The following is a 15,863-nucleotide window of genomic DNA, read 5'->3' as shown; positions in this document are numbered from 1 at the left end:
CCCTAAAGTACTCTCTTGTGAGACGTTAAATGAAAGTTGACCAAGTTCATAGTGTGGAACCCAAACCACTAAGTTATACTCCAGTTGAATCCATACTTATCGTGTAAAGTGTAGGGGTTTGAGAGCTGCTTAAATCCTTAGAGCCAATTGCACCGCAGAAAGCTATGTTAAACAATATTGAGGTCAAATAATTGTTGGATTTTTGTTACCATGATTTTAAATAAGTAGACCAAAGCTTAAATAAAACACTTTTATATATTGAATTTTATATAAAATACAGGGATAATTTAAAAATATAATAAGAGTAAAAACATATGATATCAAATACAAAAATGTGGATAAGACTAAACCTTTTTTCGTATTCATATTAAAATAAGTACAATTTTTACGAATTACTCAATATATACCTTGTAATTCATTTCTTTTAAACTTTGTTATATAATTTGGGTACGGCCGTCGATAAATAAATAAATAAAATATGAACCACTTATTTCGTGAGTTTTAAGGTTAAACAATTTAACGAAGTATTTATTTGGTGTAAAATCACTTCATCGCTATCACACCCCTGTCCTTACTCGATGGTGGATAGGGGTAGTGTATCAGTACACTAAATGCATTGTTTATTGATTATCTATTAAATGAAGCTAAGGTGATCGGCCTTTCGCTTCAAGTGCCAGCCTAGAAACAGGAAGTATTGCAGTGGAGAGCAACATTTCTAATCAATGTTTCATGTAGAACTTCCCAAGAATCGGACCTGGGAACTTATGATAAGCGAACGTCCCGACCACTGCACTGTGAGGTGGACCTATTTCCACTGAATTTCCTTATTCAGGTTTTTTCCCTGAGAGTAGATAGAGTCGAATTCAATCGTCCAGAATTCTGTTTCGATTTTACACACAGAATGAGAATTTCAAAATTTACTGAGAATATTAAAATGACCATGCTTACCGCTTTTGGAACGCCACTCTTGGCACAGATTAAGTACTTTCTATAAACAAAACAAATTAAGCGATTTCACAATTTTGTTTAAAGTCCTAATTGAAATAACTAATCAATAAAACTGTTAGATTATAAAACCCTATACATTCTAAATTAAATCTAGTCTATATCCAAAGTCTTAAAAGATCCCTGATTCAACAGATTTTCAGCCCTCTCCTCTCCCGGTCTTTTTGTCTCATCAACTTTCCAATTTGCTTCATTCAAAAAGAAGTCCCTGTAATCAATAAAATAGAAGTCGTTAATTGGGTATTTTCACATATCAGGAATAAGATTAAAAAAGCAATACGATTCAATAAGATTCTAATGATATAACCATGATTTAACTGTCAATGCATGCAAAATATTTTAAAAATTAAATGATTTACTAATATACCTCAGCAATTCAGAAGGTAAATCTGAACAGGAAACCGAACCGGGTTGCATATTTGCAACCTATGTATGTATGCATATGTACAACCCGACGCGTTATCCATTCGGGATGTTTCGGAATCACTCGAGCGCTCTTTATGAATTAGCACCGTCGCCCTCTGTATCGCCCCTGAGTAGTGGCTGCTAACGTAACTCAACATAAGCATTCTAGTTTTCATTGTAGTATCTCGGTTACGTCGTAAATGTATTTTGAAAAAAAATGGTTTATTTCGGTTATTACTGGGGTGAATTATACGCCAAGTATCTCAATCCGACACGCGTCTGCTATTTACAAAGCCACTTCGGGTGGATTCCGGAACATTCCGAACGGATGTCTGGTATTTACGAATATGCAGCCGGGTTGTGGCCCCTTGGTAATGTTGAGGACTCACGGAAGAGAGGTCCAAGATCCAGACCGCGCCCTACCACAGCTTGATCCACGTAAACATTTTTATATTTATTTCTATCATCCAATAAACGTTTTTTTATTGTTATTATTATGTTAACTTTGTTAAATAGCTAATTTTAGGCATATTTTACATTTTGTAAAACGTTTCCTTCGACACGGGACACCCCAGTGAGGGAACATTATTCTGTATAAAAAAAGAATACTAACAATGTAAAAGTATAAATAAATAAAAATAATGATGTGTATTATTATTATCCTATCTTTTTCTGAAATTAATGTATAAAATATTTTTGTGTACCATGTATTACATTGTTATCTTATATATATACTTACTGTAAACTAATTTGTATTATTTGTTTTCAACATTAATTCGTTAAAACCATTTTTTTTAACGTACCTATATATGTATATTTTTTTGTTTTTTTTTGTTTCAATTCTTTACAAGTTATTTACAATTTTCTTTTTAATCCAATCACTTTTCGTATATCCATATTTTTTTCTTTTTTACTATGTAATGTTTCACTTTTTATTTTCACGTTTCTACATGTTTACAAAAAAGCGTTGTTTATTTTTAAAATTATTATTTACTATATTTGGACTTACCTGTATATTTCTTGTAAATGCACCTTGGGCGTATTGTAAAATTAAATAAGTAAACTTTTTTTTTTTACTAATACCTTAACCTAATTTTAAAAATATATAAATTTTAGGTTATAACAAATTTTAGTATTTCTTTTCGAAATTTGTCTTTAGTGGCAGAAGTACCTACTATTTTTTGTCTTTGCCTAGTATAATTTTTAAAAATAACTTTTTTTTTTTTCAAGATACTAATGCTGTTTTGAAATTAAGTGACGTTTCGGACAGCGTTGCAGCGTTCATTATCCGAGCTAATATATGATATAATTTCCTAAAAAACACACAACAAAACTTTTTTGTGTTATCTTGTACCACAGGTTTGTTAGGAATTATGATAAAAAATAGTTGCTGCGAGTGTTAATTTTGTATAGAATTTATACTGTACGTAGTCGCCGTTTGCAAATTCGTATGGAGGTCAAGGTACAGAAGTCGTAAATAATTGTGATAAAATTATAATAAAAGTTGTGATTGAGCGAAGTTCGATTTTCGATTCCAAATTCGCACACGACTAATCAATTATTTGGCAATTAATGCTATTAAGAGGAAAAAACAATAAAATATACCTTTTGTCAATAATTCTATCGATACATGTATTTTTGAAGTCCTCCATGGATCCTGCTGTTCCCCCATACTCGTAAGGTATTAAATTTCTTGGTACGAAATCGAACAATGTTGTAGAATTTGGCCTGTGAAAGTGTACCTGGAACAAGCATTAAATCATCATAATAAGAAGTAGAATATTTGTTGGTTTTGAACACTTTTAGGCAGATTTTTTACCAGTGACCGGATTACGTTGTGACTCGTGACCAATATCGTCCGACTGGTCGGATACAAAACAATATCTTATGTATTCAAGAAAGAGCAGGGAATGTAAATCAAGATTTTACATAATTAAAGCATTGTAATAATAGATTTCCAGTGCTCAACCATATCAAAGAAGCCACTCAGATACAAACTGACTATCGATAATGTACCTATCAAGCAAAGATACCTAGAGATCTCCAGCAACAGTGACCTATTTTTTTATTTTTTTTTATTAATTATTTATTTTTGCACCACAACAGGCCCGGAGGCCCAATTACAGTGGTGAATTACACCACAGAACACCCAGGCTTGAGAAAATTATCATTTAAATTTTTGTGTTCTCACCGGGAATCGAACCCGGAACCTTCCGTCCGTGAGTCAAGCGTCTTTACCACTACACCACGGAAGCCTCCATATAGTTAAGTACGAGCACAGACGAATAAAATCACAGCCAAAGCTGGCTGCTTGCGGGACACTTTATTTATTTATTTAATTATACTTTTACAATTCTGAATTAATTTTTTTATGCAGAATAATGTTCCCTTACTGGGATGTCCCGTGCCAAGGCAAACATTTTACAGTAAGTATAATGAAACATGCCTTAAATTAGTTATTTAACATAGTTTACACAGTAAGAAAATAAATACGTAATTAATCTGATTAACCTTATTATCATCTTAAACATGATGGGCCATATAAACTAAAATAATCATAAAAAACATAACAAATTCATATAGACTTGTAGACCAAATTTCATAAACAGGACACAAATTTTTACCTATTTGGCTTGATCCACTCATCGATCCGTGCGCAACCCACCTCCACTATCCATTTCTTAATAGCAATTTTATATTGTTAGTACTTACTAATTGTCCTTTACCCAAATAGTAGGCCAATCCTCTTTGGCCGAAAGTTGTATTCGTTTTTAATTGTTTTTGCAGCATCAGGGTGGAGTATGTATCTAGTAACTCTTGTATTTGTGTAATGAGTTATGGAAGGTAGAGAAAAATGTTTGTGTGCATACAGTAACAGAGTTTTTGGAGAAACAAACACACACTCACTGAAAGTAAGGTCTGGATATATAAGACGTGCGTCCTACCCATCATGAACTACGGGATCTAAATGAGAGCCAACCCCAACAAGACAAAAAGCCTGCTCAGAGTAGCAGAAATGAGAGCCCTGCGCTCCATCGTACGCAGAACTCTTAGGGTTGGATCAAAAATCAAATCATAAGGTCTGTCTGTGGTGTTGAAGACAAAGTGAGAAGGGAAAGAAGCAGAAGGCACTTTTGGAGGGACCGTGTGGACCGCATGGAAGATACGAGGTTGGTGAAAATCATTAAGTCTGAAAATCCCTGCAGCAGAAGACTACCAGGAAGGCCGCCAAATAGATGGAAGGACAACTGGATTTCATAATCCCAGGACAGCCCACCATCGTAAACAGGGTCATAGCAGACGGGGAGAGAGCGTATAGCGAATCTTTGGCGCCACGAAACCGAGACCAACCTGGGCCGGTATTCTGAACGGAATTGCGCTCGAAGAGATCGCTCTGATAGCGTGTATTTGGTACATAAATACGCGTTTAAAATGCCTTTTCTTCACACCCCTAGTATTAAAAGGTTAGCCCAACAGAAAATTCCTGGAGAAGGCAAAGGAAAACCACTTCCGTAATACTTTCCAGGATATCGCTACATGCTGAGAAGCAAGCAAGCAATGGCTCCGAGTCCCGGGTGATGGCAGAGGAGTTCTGACATGGCACACAAAGAAGAAGAATGCAATAATAATCGTATCATTTAAAATGTTGTTTGAATCTATATAAAAAAACTAATCTTAAAAATAAATTTCATGAAGTTTTATAGTAAAAAGTGTTTAAATCTTCTTCTTCTTGTAGATCTGACGATCTGTTCTTCTTAAACTACTCAGTCTCCCGTTATGAGGTTCAAATATCCTTCCATCGCTTTAGGGGGTCTTCGAGTTGGGCGCCGTCCGGAAGGCAATTATTTGCGCATGCGCATTCTGTTTATGTGGTCTCTCCAGAATCTTCTACGGGATCTGCTGCAGTGCACAATATCTTCGATTTCACGAGTTTCCCGTACAAAAGCATTTCTGACCCGGTCGCTTGTTCAAATCCGATGAACATTTTTTTCTGATGACGGTCCTCCAAAGTTAATTATGTATGTGCTGACTCTCAAATTCAATTCACAAAATATCGATTTTATTTTCGTAAATCGTTTTTGCATCGAAAAATTTTTTAATGGTGGTTTGCACAGTTACATGTTATCTAAGTATATGAAACAATGCTTTTGAAATATTTTTTTTATTTACTTACACGCTTTTTGTGATCGTCCCGTAACAAATGTTTATACATTCCGAAAAGTGTATCAGAAATGGAAAGGGTGTTCAGAACGTGTACTTGGCATATGTTTATCGGCAGACCAGCCTAAAAATTAAAAAAAAAATGTTAGTTATTATCACTCTTCATCATTATCACTAAACACTAATCCACGACTGAAGGTGTAAAGGGCACTGCATCGGTAAAATACCTGCAGTATATCTCGATCGTATGTTACAGGAAGGTGAGGTTATTAGTCTTACTAGTTATTAGTGAAATATCGCTGTTAAAAACCACCTTACAATTCAATATTTCATGTCGACCCTCCCAGGCAGGCAAATAAGCCTTACACTATACCTCGAGGTGATTCTGTTGGTGCATTTCCCCCCTTTTTTACTTCGAAATACATAACTTGGGGGCGCGATGCAAAAGCTTCGGTGAGGATCTAAGGCACATCCATTCCGTAATAAGTCACAATGACTTATCATAAGAGGTAGTATCTTTCTGGTTCGGATAGTACAGGTAATAAGAACAATAAATGATAACAGCAGACAAAATGACGTGATCTCTTTAAGTGAAACGGAAGGCCTACTGATGTATACTAGATGTATGTTCCTATAAAGGTCCACAGCCGAAATGTCTTTCTTTTCCTAAAACTTCTTAGATATACGAGGGGCGGATTGAAAATGAAGCTACCTAAGTAGGAAAAAAACTTTATTTCCATTTATTTCCCAACACAGTCTCCTTTTACTTCGACACCCTTAGTAAGACGATAATCCAACTTTTTTATACCATCTGAATAACACGTTTTCAGGAACCTCTCAAAATACTCGTAGATAGCCAAGAAATAAAATCCACTTGTGAAATATAAATTTTGTACCTACATTATAAGCAATGTGGCCGTTGGGGGATTTTTTGTTTCCTATTTTTCTATTAATATGTATTTCATCGCTATGTAATTATGCTTTATTATTTTAATACTCTGTTTTATTATTATGTTTATTGTAATAAAAAAAAGGTCAATAATACTGCAACATCCATTTTAAAAAAACACCTCGAGTCTTCACTCGGTTTCCTTTTTCAGATTTTTTCCCGAGAGTAGTCATCGAGTCGAAAGCACTCGTCCAGGACTTTGATTCTATTTCACACACAGAACTGTATACGTCATCTGCCCTGGCACAGACAATCACTCAGTGGAACTATTTTTTTAATACTTGAGTATCTACCAAAAATACTTGTAACAGCTGCGGGTGGATGGTGGGCTTATATCCCCCTCAATAATTAAAGGTTAGAGGTATTCTGAGGCGTGACAAAATATGTATTTTCAACTGCAATCAATGGTTCATTTTTCCGTTTTCCGCACCCCAAAACTGAACCGATCTTGATGTTTTTTTAAAGAAAAAGTATCAGAAAGAAATTTTCTGTGTCAGCACCTTGTGCCTTTTCCAAAAATATTTATCATATACTAGCGGACCCGACAGACGTTGTCCTGTCCAAACTTCATTAGAATTTTTGATAAACTATATACTAAGTGACATTTGATATTGAGTTTCAATTTTTCAAGAGAACATTTCAATCTTTTCGTTTCGTCATCGTGTTATTTGCTGTTGCCCAAAGTAAAATATAAAAAAATCCTCTCGTATCCCAGTTGCGTTTCCTATCAATCAGAATAAATCAATTCCTCGCTGTTAGGATAACAGATACTAGCGAATGACACTCCCAATAAAACTAAGGTATTTTCATTTTTAGTAAATGAATCTTTATTTTTCAACTTACCTGGGAATATGTTGAAATGGGTCTTATAGCAGATAACACTACTTGAGTGGAGTGTTTCATAGTCACTCCTTGCGTATCGAAGATGCATATTTCTCCATCAAATAACGGATCGAATTTGATGGTTAAATCTGCGAGCATGTATCCATACTTCAATGTAGAAAACATATTATATTTCTCTGGTCTAGGATCCAATAAACGATAGATGCTTATCATGCAATTTTCTTTTGTTACATCAGGAGCTCTCACTGCGTCGCTGGAAAAAATAACGTTTTAACGGTTTTATGGAATAGCCCAAAAAAAATAATAAAAAAATATTGATCCAATGAGCTATTTACAACTCGTTGAATGTGGCCCACAAAATTTTAATGTTTGGGTAAATCACAAGAGCGCAATATTTATTTCTTCTTCAAAAAAATGTAATCAAATCAAACGGTTGTTCTAAATTAATCCTTATCCTTCAGAGTTATAACGCGCAACGGAGATGCCATTTCGCTCTCCTACATAGAACAAAAGCGTTGCAATTTTTTGCCTTATTATAATAATAAACGATGAATTATGAAAATATGATTTGGAATAACCCAGCAACAATAAATACATGGTACCTATCTTTTAAGGAAATAAATACATAGGTATATTAATTTTTAATTAATTACAATGCAAATTAAAACCGATTCAATAATTTCAGGACACTATAGATTCCAGTTCTCGATAAAAAAAAAAACAATATTTAACTCTCAAACATATTTTTTTTTCAAATATATATATTAATGTCTTATACAAGGCAAATTTTATTTTCATAATTTTATGCGTATAATTTTACTCGTTTATTTTAATGATTCATTTATATTCTAAATGATATATTGTTTTTTTCCTTGTAATATTTTTTGTGCTACATATTTATAAACATGACTGGCCAAAACTAAAAAAGCTTTTATAAAGGTAATTCTAAACGAAAATATGAAACTTATTATTCATAGATGTTGCTTTTACAATTTTTTATTAAAATGCCATTTTTACGTTTATTTTCAATGGAAATTTTACAAAACTTGGTTTGCGGAAACTTTACACTATATTGATTGTCACAAATACCATAACAATATAATTAGGTTCTTTTCACAAAATGGTGTACGAAACAAAAAATGTTTTCTTACACGCGGTACAAATTATAATATTTATCGAAAATGTATGAAAACAAATAAGAAAAATGAATTAAGTACTTTTATTCATTTATTTATTTATTATTTATTTATTTATTAACGGACATTGTCCATGTATACAATTTATAGGGTTTAAATATAACAATAAAAGAATAGTTTAAAACATTAAAAAAAGAAGAAAAGAAGCATTGACAAACATAAGGGCCATCAAGACAAGATCTGAACTATTTATTTAGTGCTCGTTTAAATCGTTGTAAACTTAAACGAAAAAAGTCCAGATCTTGTCTTGAATTAACAATACGACAAAGACAGGTAATTGGAGAATTAAGGCCATAGTTTGTTATATGCTGATTGCTTCATTGTTTCTCAACCTACGAGTCGGAATATTGAATTTTACTCGTCCCAGTAATGATGGAACATCGATTATACCATTTAGTATGCCGAACATATATATGGAGTCAATATTAGTTCTACGTTTTTGTAGACTAGAAATATTTAACATTGAATCTATATCAGCATAAGAATAGTTACCTCTCTCTAGTCCAAGCATCCATGCTACTTTTCGAAGCAAGCGATGTTGGACTGATTCAATGTGATTTATGCGATTGACATAGAATGGATACCAGACCACGGAGGCATATTTAAGAAGAGGGCGAACTTTCAACTAAGTCACAAGTTCTTGTAAATCTAGCTATAAATTACAGCTTTGATATGTGTTGTGATGGATTTCTGGTTTACGAGTGCCCGTTTTTTAAAAAAAGTTTATTGTATTTTAACGCTACGGGGCTCTACTTTCAAATGTCAGCACATCTCCCCGACGACAGCTCGTGACGTCACGGGCGGAGTAATTTCATAACAAAACTTGAAAAAATTATACGATACACAAAAATACATATTTTAAAATTTTGGCTTAGTTTGATGGTCTATTATCAAATAAATAAAACAATGAACTTCCTCATTTTAGGTAAATATTTGATGCGACTAGTAAGGGACCTAGTAAGGGACCAGGGCCGGTTTTAGCGCTACCAACGCCTTGGGCGGGATTTCTACGGCGCCCCCTATCTTCCACCCCATCAAACCCATACGAAAAAAGGCAAGGTTTATAATGAAATAACCATTTATTTAAAAAAAAACTATTTTTTTTATACTTTTCCAGCCTTTATTTCAATGAACTCTTTTACACGTACTTATGTTTATGTTTTCCACAATTTCATTTTCGATTGACAAAGATGCCAGGTTTGTGAATCTAGATTGAGATATTGTCGATCGTAGATACGTTTTTATCAGTTTAATCTTAAAAAAACTCCTTTCCCTACTAGTAATCGTTACTGGTAGGTAAAGTGATCAATATCGCAACGCTATCCAGAAATTTGGGCACGGTTCTTGTAAGTAACGATCTTTGACAAAATTCAAAACAACGACAGGATTAACCACATTCTGATCAGGCAAAAATGATTTCAGACTAATGAGTTCATCCCACAACATACAACCATCTATATCGGATTTAGAATCTACTGTTAATTTCAATTGGAAATTACCACAGAGTTTGAGAAGGTCTGGTTTTTTCGGAATCTTTTTTATATTGAACCAAGATTTTGAGTACTCATTTAACTTTTCAAATCTTTCATGGAGTGAAATTAAGGTAGTGTCCAAAAGGCTGTAGAAAAATTCCACTTCAAATGACTTTTTTGGAGTAGTTATAGTCTCATCGTGGGCCACTATAACGAGTTTGTCGCTAGTTTTAGGAAATTTACGTGTAAGTTGGACTCGCACGATGAGCGAGTGGATAAAATGGGGCGCCTGAAGCGCCCCCCGCGCCCTACCCTTACGCCGCTACTGGGAATAACGTCTATATGTGTTACACGTCGGCGCATGACATGTACTGTATTTTTTTAAATAATTTAAAGTTGGTACTTACATAACTTTTATAACATTTTGAAATTCATCAGAAAGGGGATCTCTGTTTGTGAAAATTTCATGTAAATGAGTTCTTACTGAAAGAAACGTGTCGATATATTCTTTGGTGACTTGAAGACTATGGTTGCATCTGTAAAGGAACTTTCTAATAAATGTCTCATCTGAAAAAAAAACATAATTTAGGTTCAGGGTCGTTTCCCGACATGGACGACATGAAATGTTTATAAATGTGTTTCATAATACCTAAACTGGCACCTAGCTGATCATCTTCCCTTCACGTAACAAAAAACATGATCAAGATCATTGACATATTTTAATACACAGACACGCCCTTTAGAGTAAAATATTTTTAAAAGTAGTGACACGAAAACTTACCCATAGTTTCTGAGTTTATTTATTCACACCAGGGCTGTATTCAACGATCATACATATGACACCAAAAATTGGAGAATACTCATTTTTGGGATATAAAAAAGTTTGTATTTCAACGTTAACAATCAACATTCGTTTTTGGTGGATCCCAAACAGATTATTTCCTTAAATTTATTTTATTTATTTATACATTTCTTGTTAAACACTTTGGCCAACTTACAAGGACACGTACCCCCTTCCAAGCTAGGCAATTACATTTTAATACTTAATAAAAATTAAAATGTTATTTTTTTTAAAGAAAGAAAACGCAAATAAAATATAAACTTACTTGTATACAACTACTACTACTACCATCACGCCATTTCCCCGTAGGGGTAGGCAGAGAGAATGGACCGCCACGCACGTCTATCCTGGCATACAATCCTAGCCTCTTCCACATTCATACATCTTGTCATATATGCCCTTCGGTTCTGTCTGCTTTTGACATGACCAGACTTAAGATTTTGGTTTATCTGATCATGCCACGCCTGCCTTGGTCGTCCTCGTCTCACGTTGCCGTTAATTTTCGCCATATATACTTGTTTTACCATTCTTTCGTCGTCCATTCGTTCTACGTGACCAAACCATCTCAGAGACCCTTTTTTAATCTTATCAATTATACTTGACTCAGATTTACACTCTCGCCTGATCATTCGTAACCCTGTCATACATTGATTTTCCACACATTCGTCTAAGAGATCGCATTTCAACCGCGTTCACTCGGCTTTCATCTTTCCTCTGCCAGTTCCATGTTTCACTTCCATACATAAGTGTTGGGACTAAAACTCCGTTGTGCACTGCCAGTTTAGCTTGGATTGACATATTTTTATTAGAAATTACTGTGCTTAGTGCTCCGTTCATTTTGTCGCCCGCATTCACTCTTCTTTCAACATCCATTTCTACTCTTCCATCTCTTGAAAACATGCTTCCCAGATACACAAATTCTTCTACTTGCTCGAGAGATTCGTTGTTTACATTTATTATGCAGTCAGTAACCTCACTATCCCTTTCAAATACCATCACTTTTGACTAACTTTCGTTCATCGCCAATTCACTCACCAGGCATACATCATACATTCTAGAGACTATTTGCTGCAAATCAGCCTTGCTGCTTGCTAACAGAACTGCATCATCAGCATACAACGAGCAGCTTACTGAAAAACACATATTCATATATTATGTATAATTACACACATAACCTATGCTATGCAATTCTTTATAATTTCAACCCATTTATTTCTTTTCGCTGGATTTTGGGGAATCCAAAAATAATGATTACTCACATTTATTATATATTAAAAAGGTAACGTACCCCTGTAAGTAAGAAAAGCTCCGCAATTGCGCCGCTAGGCGTAGTTTGGTGTTTACAAAAATATATATATATACATTAGAATATTAATTGTTTGCTGTCGGCTTCGTGAATGGTCAGCGCGTTTGCCTACCATGTGAGAGGTCTCGGGTTTGATTCCCGACATGGTTGGTTTGAAATATTTATTTAAAAGGCTGTTTTAAACTTAGGTATTATCATTCATAAGCATTTAGGGTGGCACGATCAGGTTAACGAAGTTAGTCGTAAACTTTATAGCAGTTTGCACTCACTTAAAAGATTACAGAATTTCTTGCCAATTAATGTAAAGCAAACATTAGTCCAGAGCTTACTTCTTCCACTCCTTGACTACGCGGATGTATGTTATCTAGATGCTAACTCTGAATTGCTTGATAAGTTAGAACGATCGCAGAATATTTGTATTCGTTATATCTTTAATCTTCGCAAATTTGACCACATAACCGAGTATCGCACGCAACTATACTGGCTGAGTATCAGACATAGAACAAACATTCACATTTTATCACTTCTTCACAATATTTTAAATAGTCCCACTTCGCTTGTTTATCTGAGAGAGCTCATCCAACCTCTTTCACAACACGGACTATCTCTTCGTTCTAGTAACGAGAGAACCCTTTTAATACCCTGTCATCGCTCTAATTTTCTTGCCTCCTCTTTCACAGTAGTAGCCGCTCGATTGTGGAATAATCTACCCACTAATGTTAGAGACGCCCCTTCTTTATTTACATTTAAGTCAAGATTGAAATGTGACTATCTAAATATTTAAATTGTTCCTTTATCCTTCTTCTTTCCTTCCCATCCCCTCTCCCCTCTTCATAGTATAGTGTTATTTTTTTATATATATTTTTATTTTTGTAAATCTTTGCTTTTAATTTTTGTATAAAATTGTGGGATTCAATATGTCCATGTATTTATAATTTTCTCAAACTGAACGGTTTGGGTAGGTAGGAAGAAATTGCCTTAAGGCAATATGCCCACCCTTATATGTATATTTATTGTATATGTATTTAAAGTGACAAATATATAAATGTTTTCACACCATAATATTTTATAGACTGGTACCTGAAGCGTAAGACTGATCATTTCATTTATTTATTCAGATATTTAGAACGTTACAGAAAGAAGACCCAATTCATTCTAATAACAATAATAGATCACAAATTATAGTAGATAGTTATGTTATTAAAATTATATAACAAAATGTAATAAGAAAAATTAAAAGTTAGAAAGTGCTTTCCTATGGGAAGGCCCACTGTCGTGAAATATGTCGACATCCGAGGTGATGCGATTAAGTAGCAAGATTGCTCTACCAATAATATCCACATTCTTTTAGGTACAGATAGCGCAGATCTTACCTTCATGAAACAAAAATGATCAAGATACGCTACAATTGGTTTACCAATGCAGGGCTCTATGCACCATTAGATGCGGAAAAGGAATGATGGTGAATATTAATTGTTTTAAGCTTTGTTTATCACTCATAAACAAATATTTGCCAATGAAAAGTTAGACAATACGAAAGGTTTTTTACTCGCTTTCATAGCACGAGCAGGCATTTTGGTTTCGATTCTAAACGTCACGCCTGGCTGGCGGTCTAAGAACATGTAACTACGCGATGGACATGACTGAACGATCGGGCATGAGTAAAGTGTCATCATTTTTGAGGGCTCAGGGCATGTCTATGTGTATTAATGTGTCAATGATCAAGGTGCAGCTTGCTTACCACATACCGCACAACGCATCTGAAAACATAAGTTTCCTTACGGCCTTAGCATATTTGTGCTAGAAGAAGGTCATCCAGAAGTACATAATGTTATGCACTTCATTGGATTGAGAAAAAGGGGGAAGAAATTCTTCACTGGCTTGATGAATTGATTGGATTAAATCAATACACCGAAATAATTACAACACTTTTAAAAGACCATAAGTTTTTGGATGCCACCAGATCTGTTGCGAAAGGACATCCAATAACAGGGCCACGAATAGTAGCGAGAAGCTGTACTCGGTATTTATAGAGGAGAAAAGGGACAATACTACAGGATGTGTTCAGAAGATTGATTAGGATATCAGTAGCAGCACGAACGGAAATCAACAATATTGAAAACAAATAATTTTTCATTAAATTTGTCAAAAATGATCAAGATTCACTGCGATAAGTAGTTAAATACATTTTATTTATAGAAATAAAAATTAACTAAAAATCTACACTATGATGCGAAGAGAGTAAAGGAGATGTGAAGGAAATAAGGAGGAGAAAGGAAGTACTCAAATATTTAGATAGTGTATTTGTAATCTTGATTTATTTATAAAAAGAGAGTAGGTACGTTGATTTATAGCAATAGTGAAAACAAAATAATGCACCTGAAAAGTGCACAGTCCAGTTGAAGGATTGAATTTTAGTAGTGGTCCTTGATTATAGGCATACCTTAGTCATAATTGTTAGATGCCCAGATATTGGATTTTGCAAAAAGCCTATTTTTTATTTCTTCACAAACACATATATGTATATCGTCATGAGCGTAAAACAACGACGCATGTGATTTTTTTCAACTTTGCACGAGAGTAGTCAATTATTTTTTTTACACTTTTTGTCACAACTTAATACGTTTGATACTCGGGTAAGTTATATGAGCATAATTCAATAATCTGTTACATTAAAGTAAGGTGATCAGTCTTACGAAAACAGCCTTCCCGGGTTACGGTTCTATTTCACAGCAGAACTGTATTCATCCGCCTGAACACCGAAAGGAAAACATGCAAGGAACCAAATTCCCAATATTACAATATTTATTACGTATTTTGAGGATCACTTAAAAATAATTTAAATAATACGAATAATTACCCATATGATCTGGAAGATGAGGCTGACTCCGAAGCCATTCTTGGATTAATTTCACATCTTCTGCTGATGGTTCTCTCGACTGTAACACAATACTCATTCTATTTTCTTCTAGAATATTTTCGCAAATTAAAACAAGCCGTGTAAAGCTAACGTTTCATAAAATGACAAAACACAGTCTTGAAAATAATTCCATCAAGTGGACTATTTATAAAAATAAACGTTAATGTGTGTTTTCCACAAAATGAAAGTGACGTAGTTGTACACCTTTTTGTGTATTTTTCTGACGCATTTATTAACAACAAAAAACAAAATCATAAAGGGAAAATAAAATCAAATGGACACAAATTATATATTTAAATAACAAATTGCCTTGAATTGAAGTGCAATTAAAATAATATAATTGATAGGTTTAAAGCAATATTTACGCTCTTATATTTTATCGGAATAGTTTGTGGCCTTTCAAATTACCTAGTCGTAAATAACCATGTTCGAAAATAGGAATCAATTTGTTGTAGGTACAGCGGGAAGCGAACCTCGGAACTCTGATCCTGGTCGAATTTCGGTTTTTATTGTAAAATTACTGCTACTACACTACCATCACGTTATTTCTCTGAAGGGGTGGGCAGAGAGGATAGACCGTCACTCACGTCAATCTGTAGATACGTTACTAACTTCTTCCACATTCATTAATCTTGTCATAACCGCCCATCGGTTGCGTCTGCTTCTGACGTGACCAGACATGAGAATTTGATTTATCTGAGCAAGCCACGTCTTTTATTTATTGGAACTCAAATTCCAACTCCACGGGACCAAAGTCCCGTGTTG

The 15,863-nt window shown here is 34.3% G+C and overlaps 1 protein-coding gene across 2 annotated transcripts; it reads right to left on the bottom strand.

Moving 5' to 3' along the window:
* Positions 1-282: 282 nt before the first annotated feature.
* LOC148282161 (alpha-tocopherol transfer protein-like) lies at positions 283-15,266 on the bottom strand. 2 transcript variants are annotated; one of them, XM_088225565.1, is made up of 6 exons: positions 15,039-15,266; positions 10,439-10,598; positions 7,364-7,616; positions 5,585-5,695; positions 3,016-3,152; positions 283-1,213 (listed from the first exon to the last, which is right to left on the bottom strand). In XM_088225565.1, exons 1-6 carry the CDS (start codon positions 15,133-15,135, stop codon positions 1,099-1,101), a joined length of 873 nt encoding a protein of 290 aa, XP_088081691.1. In that variant the 5' UTR covers positions 15,136-15,266; the 3' UTR covers positions 283-1,098. The 2 variants fall into 2 exon arrangements, with proteins under 2 accessions (XP_088081691.1, XP_088081692.1); XM_088225566.1 differs by having other exon boundaries at positions 10,439-10,567; positions 15,039-15,198.
* Between the last annotated feature and the right edge of the window lie 597 nt (positions 15,267-15,863).

The sequence above is a fragment of the Micrasema longulum genome, unplaced genomic scaffold (genome assembly GCF_059751315.1).
Source record: "Micrasema longulum isolate JH-2025_06_02 unplaced genomic scaffold, ASM5975131v1 h1tg000371l, whole genome shotgun sequence".
Classification (NCBI taxonomy): Eukaryota; Metazoa; Arthropoda; class Insecta; order Trichoptera; family Brachycentridae; genus Micrasema; species Micrasema longulum.
Note: the sequence above shows the minus strand (reverse complement) of the source record. Positions and strands in the feature narration are given on the sequence as shown.

Coding starts and splice junctions, on each gene's coding strand:
- LOC148282161 (XM_088225565.1), bottom strand. CDS start 15,135: ATGAGTATTGTGTTACAGTCGAGAGAACCATCAGCAGAAGATGTGAAA. Junction 10,599..15,038: donor TCATCTTCCAGATCATATGG/GTAATTATTCGT, acceptor TTTTTTTTTCAG/ATGAGACATTTATTAGAAAG. Junction 5,696..7,363: donor CCATTTCAACATATTCCCAG/GTAAGTTGAAAA, acceptor TTTAATTTTTAG/GCTGGTCTGCCGATAAACAT.